This window comes from Chelon labrosus (genome assembly GCF_963514085.1).
Source record: "Chelon labrosus genome assembly, chromosome: 12".
NCBI classification, from domain to species: domain Eukaryota; kingdom Metazoa; phylum Chordata; class Actinopteri; order Mugiliformes; family Mugilidae; genus Chelon; species Chelon labrosus.
The window spans coordinates 24,241,381-24,249,920 of record NC_140345.1 but is presented as its reverse complement, the minus strand read 5'-3'; the positions used below and the strand labels follow the sequence as shown (position 1 = coordinate 24,249,920).

Below are 8,540 nucleotides of genomic sequence, written 5' to 3'. Positions count from 1 at the left end.
CAGAGACACGTCTCAGTTCCCGGTTGAAGGGAGGTCAGCTGTTTCTGACCCACAGGGCTCAAGATGCATTTAGTGATCGGAAGCTGAACTGATAAAATTATTTTTGATGTTTATTAGACCAGCCCTGAGAAAGACTGGCGACCTGTCTTTCGCCCTGCCTCTCGCCCGATGACAGCTGGGATAGGCTCCAGCAGACCCCCCGCGACCCTTAACAGGACTAAGCGGGTATAGAAGATGAATGAATGAATGAATGAATGAATAAACAAGGAAATTAAGTGTGATTTTTTCCGCATTTGAGGCCTGAATCATTCTCAACAGAGACACGTCTTAGTTCCCGGTTAAAGGGAGGTCAGCTGTTTCTGACCCACGGGGCTCAAGATGCATTTAGTGATCGGAAGGCGACCTGTCCATTGTGTACCCCGCCTCTCGCCCGGTGACAGCTAGAATAGGCGAGCCTTCACAGGACAAGCGGTTACAGAAGATGAAAATGGGGTGGGGGGTGCCTGGTCTGGTCTAGGTGGGTGCTACATGTCTAAGTAACATCCACATGAATGAATGCCAGGTCCAAAAGTTTCCCAGCAGAACATTGAACTGTCACAAGATGGTCAAAGTTACTACTTCTGTCAGTGGCTTTAATGTTGTGGCTGAACGGTGTAGTTTAACCCTGCATTGGCAGCAGAGGATGATGGGAGTAGATCTGCAGGTTTGGTAATAATAGGGATCACAGCAAGTAGGTTCTGGGTTCGTCCAAAGACATGCTGGTTAGGTTCATTGGTGATTCTAAATTGGACGTAGGTGTGAGTGTGAATGGTTGTCTGTCTCTGTGTGTTAGCCCTGAGATACACTGGAGACCTGTCCAATGACAGCTGGGACAGGCTCCATAAACGTTTGTCTCTACTGCACTTCAATCATATCATGAATAAATCCAGCTGTGGACGAGAAAATAAAGAAAGACTCAGAAGACCACCAGTATGAGACAGTATTCCACGTTTTTATTTTTGGATATTACCATAGCTATATGTAACGTCTGACAACAGGTATCAACTACAGAATAATACACTGAATATTTCTGTCAGTTCCATCGTTTTTTTTTTCTTCTTCTGCTTCTTCTTCTTTTTTGGTCCAGTAACGTTTTCTGCGTCTGATTCTCCGTTCGCTCCGTTGAAAGTCAAACACTGAAAACACATGCACGTCATTCACCTGGATACAGCTGAGTAAGACGACAGTCAAAGACCCGACAGTATGAACAGAATCGTGTGGCTTCCCCCCTCCCCAGTCTCTCTCTCTCCTCGTCACACGGCTGTTTTATAGCTGAGACACCCATACAGTAATTACTACGGTAACTTATCATAAGGCTAGATTACTGTACAGCTATGCACCAAAAGGTTCACTCCGCTGCTCTAGAGAAAAGAGAACGAGCCAAGTATTTACAACTCTATTTACATTCGCTTTCTTAAAAAGAAATCTCAGACAACAACCAAAAAGAGAGAGACAAAAAAAAAAAAGAGAATATTAAAAACGTTCCTTTTTCTTTTTTCCTCTTCTTCTTCTTCTTTTGAGCCTGAAGCAGCTGCAGTGAGGCTGCACACAGTTGGAATTTTTAAACGAAACAAATGAAAATGTTTCTGTACAGATAGCTGCAACAGACAGTATAGCTTATTGCCAATGCCCTTGAAGAAAGTCCCAGTTCCCCCCGCCCCCCATCTCCTCTCTCGTTTGTTCATTCCTGGCCAGCTCTTTTAAAGCTCTAAAAGTCACAAGCCTTTTATATTTAATTTTTTTTAAAATCTTCTCTACACATGAACCATAGACTGTATAAAAGATGGACGACACGACAACAGCTCCTTAAAGGTGAAGCCAAAGCATGTAGAGCTCCCCCTGGTGGCTGGATGCAGTATAGGTTATAAGCTCCACCCCTTCTATGTTAGTGGGCGGGGCTTGTGCCGAACTAAAACACTAAAAAACACGTCAAATTAATTTTTTTAAGGATGTTTTCTGACATTTTAGGTAGTTAATACAATGTTGATGCATTCCTTGTAGTTGGTGGAGGTAGAGGAGAGCGTAGGATTAATTAAACGAGTCTGGAGGAAGAGTGGGCGGGGCATCGATGTCGTGGCTCCACTCTCAGACTCTGGCTCCTGAAAGTGGCAAGATGGCGGCGCCCGTATACCCCCTAAACTAGCGTCAGTTTCCAACGTGGTGACACGTCGTCCATATTTATATACAGTCTATGCTTTGAAGCTGTAGACACGCAGGCTCCCGTCTTAAACATAACAAAAACTACAAACACAATTTTTTTTTGTTTTAGACAGCAGATCGCTCAAAAAAAAAAAAAAAAAAAAAAAATGTACAAGTTTTAAAAAATAAACTCTGACTTTTCCATCACACTGTATTATTTACAACACCTGAGTCGCGGGTGCAGCCGGGACTGAAGGTGGGTGGGGTGTCGGTAGCAACGAATCGGCAAAAAACAACGCATCACATGAATAAAAAAATAATAACACCTCATTTATAAATATGTGGTCAGCAGTGGCTCTTCCTCACGCGTCGGCGAACGAGCGAACAGCAGGACCCCCTCTTGTCTGGAGACGCACTTAAAGGGCTGTGACCGGACGCTGAACGGAGAAGAAAGCAGATTGTCTGAGTGCAATAAGGAGTGAAGAGAGGAAGCTCGAAGCGCTTCCTCTTTCCCGTCACTGGCGGACGAGGTCAGATTCAGGTGAACTGGATGGATTTACGTCCTATAAACCAGCTGACATTCAGAGAGGTTAGAGGTCAGAGGTCAGAGGTGAGGAGGTGAGGAGGGAGGAGTGTTGTGTGTTAACTGCGCTCTGTGAATAGAGGAGCACGTTCCCTGTCCTGCTCCACGGACAGGTTGAGGAGGACATTTGTCCCTCAGGCTCTACAGCTCTTTCCTGTGAGGACACAACAAGACTGGGTTGGTGTAATATTGTTTTTTTTTTTTTTCTATCTTAGCGTCAATCAGACTTTACCGACCCAGAGTCTTTACTTATTCTATATTTTAAATCTTATACTGGTACTTTAATCCATGCTGATTTGTGTTTTGTTCTGTTGCTGTACTGATGCTACTGGATGCTGAATTTCCCTCGGGATCAATAAAGTTTCTATCTACACCGATCAGGCATAACATTATGACCACCTTCCTAATATTGTGTAGGTGTCCCTTGTTGCCTCCAAACCAGTTGAGACTCATCAGAGAATGGACATGGGCCTTCTGAGGGTGTCCTGTGGTGTCTGGGAACAGGATGTGGTTAGTGGGGGACCTTTGAGAGGAGGGGCCTCTGTGGATCATCCCACAGATACTTGATCAGTTTGGGATCTAGTGAATTTGGAGGCCAGGTCAACACCTTGTGCTGTTCTTCTTTTTTTTTTTTTTTAGTTGTTCCTAAAGCTTTTTTGTGGTCAATGTTATTTAATTCTCCTGTCAGTGGTCATAATGTTGTGGCTGGTCGGTGTAGGTGTGCACTACAAGCACCTGGAGTGTTCAGACCTTTGAGACAGTTTGAGAAAGAATTTTAAAGTCGTGTTTAGAGAATGAAGTCATCATTTAAAGGAACACGTTCATATTATTAGTGCGCAGGTCGACTGGTCACCACAGGTAAAACTCAGGTGGTTCAGGATGAACAGGGACCTGTGATCTCCCACTGTGACATGTCCACACTTATCTATAAAGTGTGAACATGTATGGATGTTTGTCACCTGTAGGTCAGCTGTAGTTAACAAGTTACATTAGTCATGTGATTTAAACTCCTCTTAAGAAGTAGTGGCAGCGTGTTCAAGATGTTTAAACACCTGAACATCGTCGACTGTGAAGAGATGAGTATTTTATTTTCATTGGCTAATTCATCCATCAGTTTAGACTGGTCCAGGTCCAGGGTCGTGTTTATTGCCTAATCATTGATAATGACAAAATTTAATGTTAAACACAGTCGAGGAGGAGCAACATCTCAGGCCTTTAATCTGCAGGATTGAACTCAACGCAACAGTTTATCCTCCAATTTACACTTGATCTCAAATTAAAACATATATATATTATTTTTACTAAATATGACTTCATTTTCAAAACATTACTTTCTTAAATAATTAAGCCTTTTGTAAAACAGATAAAACTTTAGTAATCATTTGTCTTTCCTTCTTAAAACGTCACAGAGGATCTAACACTCCCAAAAAAAATACAAATACAAAAGACCTTGCATTAACATCTGTCCTGGTCCACCCCTTCACAAGTTGCCAGCTTTAGGTACAGGTGTGAACGCAACCAGGACGCACTGGGGACACATCTGAGGACGACGTGGTCTGGGACACAATTTGACCGCATTTCCTTTTGTCGTGTGAGCACGCAACGTGTCCCGGGTCGCGTTAAAGACCGTCTACTGTTGCGTAACATATTAAACTATAAAATTCAAATCCTTGTAGCTGGATAGGAAAGGATTTATTATAAGGAAACTCATTAAAAACAGTCGGTGTCAGTGAGTGAGAGACTTCAGAGCTTGTTCCAAAACGTGCATCATGTCCCCAAGTCATGACGCGCACACACGACAAACAGCCGATCATGGTTATGAAACAGCGTTAGGTAGAGATCTATTAGTGACAGCAGCTTCCAGGTGTGACCACAGGTACTTAAAGCTGACCTCTTGGATGTTAATGCAAGGTCTGAACCTTCCTTTAAATCAAAACCTCTTCATTTCTAATAATTTAAAACCAGCAGATTCTTGTTAACAATTTTAAAAATGCAGTCAGAGTTAAACTAAAACAAGGTTAAAACAACAAACTATGTTAAAAACATCCAAATCCAGTGAGTGGGGGACAAAAAAGAAAAAAACAAACGGACATGAGGTGGTGGTGTGAGCTCAGCTACCTGCTACAGTAAACACCAGACAGGTGGAGGTGGTGGTGGCGGGGATCAGATGCAAGACTGAGAGAATGAATGGAGAGGTGTGAGAGCTGTGCGTGGTGCTGGTCCTCAGATGACCTGGCAGCAGCTGGCTGGGGCTGAGGTACAGAGCAGACCCTCTCTGGAGCCGCCGGCCCGCTGGATGTTGACCGAGATGGTCTTCTCACACAGAGGTAGTTGGAGCACGCCGTTTTTCAGGGCGCTCAGGTTACTGTGAGCGTCCCTGCTGCTCGGCCTTTCCTGCAGGCCTGGGGGGCCGTGCGGTGCTTTGCGGTGGTGGTGGTGGTGGTGATGATGGTGGTGGTGGTGGTGGTGGTGCTGCGCGGCGTGGGTGCGAGGCAGGCCGGTGGTGGGCGTGGTAGGGAGGCTGATGGTGTCCAGGCTCCCCGTAGAGCCGATGCACATCCTCCAGGCTGATTTCTCCTGGATTTTAACGCTCCCTCCTGAGAGGCTGCGAGGGTCCATGATGAACTTGCCCCCTCCTCCTCCTCCTCCTCCTCCTCCTCCTCGACCCCCCCGCCCGCTGCGGTTGTGCTGCAGCTGTGAGCTGAGACAAAGACTCATCAGCTTCAGACTCTCCACCAGCTCTGTGCCGCGGCTCGCTGTGCGGGAGGACCGGGACAGAGAGCTGAGGGCGGGGTTAGTAGTGCTACTGTTGTGACAACAACTGGAGGGGCTGTCTTGTCCTTTATTACCCCCTCCTCCCCCTCCACTCCCCCCTCCTCCGCCACCCTCTCCTCCTCCGTTGCCGCCCGCTCCAGGAGGGCTACCCCTGTCCGGGCCAGAGGAGCCTCCTCCCTCTGCTGGGGGTTTCCCCTGCCCTGAGCTGCTGCCTCCCCCATTCCCCCCTTCGCTGCCAGGCGGCCCCTCACTGCTGTCCCTCCTGTTCCAGCTGTAGCTGAACCCTGAATCTTTATCCAGGCGCCTCCGGTGGCTCTCCGAGTCGTCGTCGCTCGTCTCCGAGCTGGAGCACGACGACCCCCTCCCCTGGCTCTTGCGCCGGTGGTAGCGCTTCTGCGTGGACCCCGGGGATGAAGAGGAGCCGGGCCCAGAGCTCAGGGTGCCGGCGTTACCGGCCATGTTCATCTTGAGGCGGCTGAGTTTGGGAGGCAGACCCTCGTCCATGTCGAAGTCGTCGTCCGACTCCCCCTCCTCCTCGAAGATCTGATTGAGGACCGGGGCGCTCTTCCTGGAGGTGAGGCGGTTGGTGATGGACGGGGGTTTGCGTCGCAAGACCACCTGCGTAGGGAGGGGAGACGGGTCCTGCTCTTCCTCCTCCTCTTCATCCTCCTCCACCCTGAAAAACGATCACACATGAATGATTTGACTCAACAGGATCACAAAATACCAGACAACTCTTGTTCCAAGCAGGCCTTCATCTGTTCTCTATTTTTTTCTGAATTAGTGTTTAGAAGCTAAAACATTTAGCAGAGAAAAACTGCATTCAGGATTCCAACATATAATGTTTGAGTTAGAAACTTAATCAGACCTGAAGAGACAGGTTCTCTGCTTGGCTGCTCCTGAAGTGGAGGGAGCGGTGGCCCTGCTGGTCCCAGAACCAGAGCTGGCAGCAACCTGGAGAGAGCAAATTCATTACAGTGCATTAAAACAGGCTGCACGCAGTGGTGAGGGGCCAATGGTTTGTATTCTATCATCGTCATATTGTCACTACTACTAAAGAAATACAGGTTAGTGAAGACGATGCTGTCCCTTGTGACACGGTCTGTGTAACTGAGCGCGCTACATCTCCGTTTTTCTTGGTTGTCAGTTTAATAATTTAACACGTCTTACTATTATTGCTACTGACGAACAGTACGAGGTTGAGCATACCTGCGCTGTCGGTCCCGCAGAGTCGGTCACAGAGGTGTCTTCCCGTCGGCTCAGCTCCAGCATGCCTTTGGAGCGATGTCCGTTGAGCAGATTCTCCGCGCTGCGAGCGGGGGACTGGGGACCGCCGGCGTGGGAGATGGACGAAGCTGCCAAGCTGTCCTCGATGTCCTGGTGCATGTCCACTCTGGTCGGCCAAGACTGCCTGTACGAGTCGGACAGAAGGGACTTTTTCATCAGTTGTTTTCTTTGATCGTTAAAAGAAATTTATGGACACAGGATTAACAGTGAGTTCATTCCTTTTCTCAAGAGACTTGAACATTTATCAGCTAGTTAAAAAGTTTTATAGAGAGCAGATTCTTCACACGAATAGGAAAAAGCAAAGAGGAACGACTTCACATACAGTATGACAAAAGAAGCTGTAATTAGTTATTCCACTGAAATCTGTAAATGTTATACCAATGTCTGTGGGATGCATTGGTGCAAGCCTGATCCACAGACGCCCCTCCCCTCAAGTCATGGGACCCAAAGGCCCCCACCAACACACCACAGGACACCCTCAGAAGGCCCATGTCCATTCTCTGATGAGTCACAACTGTTTTGTCTTAGCTTTCAGCGCGTCCAGTAAATAGTTGACTTATCTACAGCAGCACTGATATACTGTATCTCTATTAGCCACCAATAAAGTTTATTGACCGACTGCCTCCTTGAATCATTTGACAAGTACAAGGACACGTCACTGGGACAAGAATACGAAGAAAAAAAAAATCTGATACGGAACGAAAAAATACGGCCAGCGAGTCACTGCGGTCTCCTTCCATTCTGATGTCTCACTCGACAATATTAACAGCAAACCACAAATTACAGCATGAGCCACGTTTCCTCCCTTTTTTTATTTTTTGATCATTCGGTGCCATAGGGTGTTGCCACGGAAACACACAGGCGGTTCCAGCTAAGCCTGAAGTTATGGTGGCAACTTCTTTAAAAAAAAATCCAGTCAGTGTTTCTCCTTTGAAACATGCAGCAGTCCAAACTAAGAGCGCATTTAAATCTGGCTGCGTGCTTTGGCTCGTCCTGCTGCGGAATGAACGTCGGACCATAACTCCCTGATGGATGCTATTAAACTACTTCTTTTTCTAATTAATACTGTATGTTTTTGTTTGCGTTAAGACCACACACGCACGCATATATTAGGATGATATCGTCACAGTCTAAAGTGGTATTCCAGACGCTTAGAGAGCGCTCCAGAATCTGCATTCCCTTTCCTTAAACCGACGCATTTGAAGAAAACAAACTACTCTACGGCCTGGCAAACTCTTTCCGGGAAGGTTTTAGCGCTGACAGGAAGGAGCAGAAAACAAACAGCGAGGCTGAACGATCCCCCGACAGCACACTTCTGAGTCAGAAAACAATTAATCCCACGAGGGGCATCGCTGCTGGCACAAATGCGCTCTCGCCGACTCGAAATCCCATTTGCAAGCACGTCTTATGCACACAAGCACAGGCAGATCTCTGGCTGCACCTCGCGTTGAGGAGGATACAGCTGAAGCGGCTGTAAACAAGTGAGAGTAAAGTGTGTGTACAGTACATCTCTGAACTTACTGACTCTCCTAGCTCAGCCAGCTCTGATTTTGTCGCCTCCTACTCTTCATCCATCAATTATTCTCTGTTTTAATTCATGTTTTGAGACACTCTTGTCACTGATTCGTTTTCAGATTTGGTGCAACAGCAACCGGGACGACAAACACCTTCTAGATCGTGCATATGGGTGAGTATATTCCTGCAGCGGGACAGCCGC

At 46.9% G+C, this 8,540-nt stretch overlaps 1 protein-coding gene across 1 annotated transcript in view; it reads right to left on the bottom strand.

Moving 5' to 3' along the window:
- Positions 1-980: 980 nt before the first annotated feature.
- Positions 981-8,540, bottom strand: part of snrka (SNF related kinase a) — a 55,842-nt gene continuing 48,282 nt past the window's right edge. The window contains exons 6-8 of the mRNA XM_084556230.1: positions 6,746-6,947; positions 6,405-6,490; positions 981-6,212 (exon numbers count right to left, since the gene is read on the bottom strand). Of these exons, the coding sequence (XP_084412356.1) occupies positions 4,985-6,212; positions 6,405-6,490; positions 6,746-6,947 (1,516 nt within the window). The 3' untranslated portion in view covers positions 981-4,984. The remainder of the gene's footprint in view (positions 6,213-6,404; positions 6,491-6,745; positions 6,948-8,540) is intronic.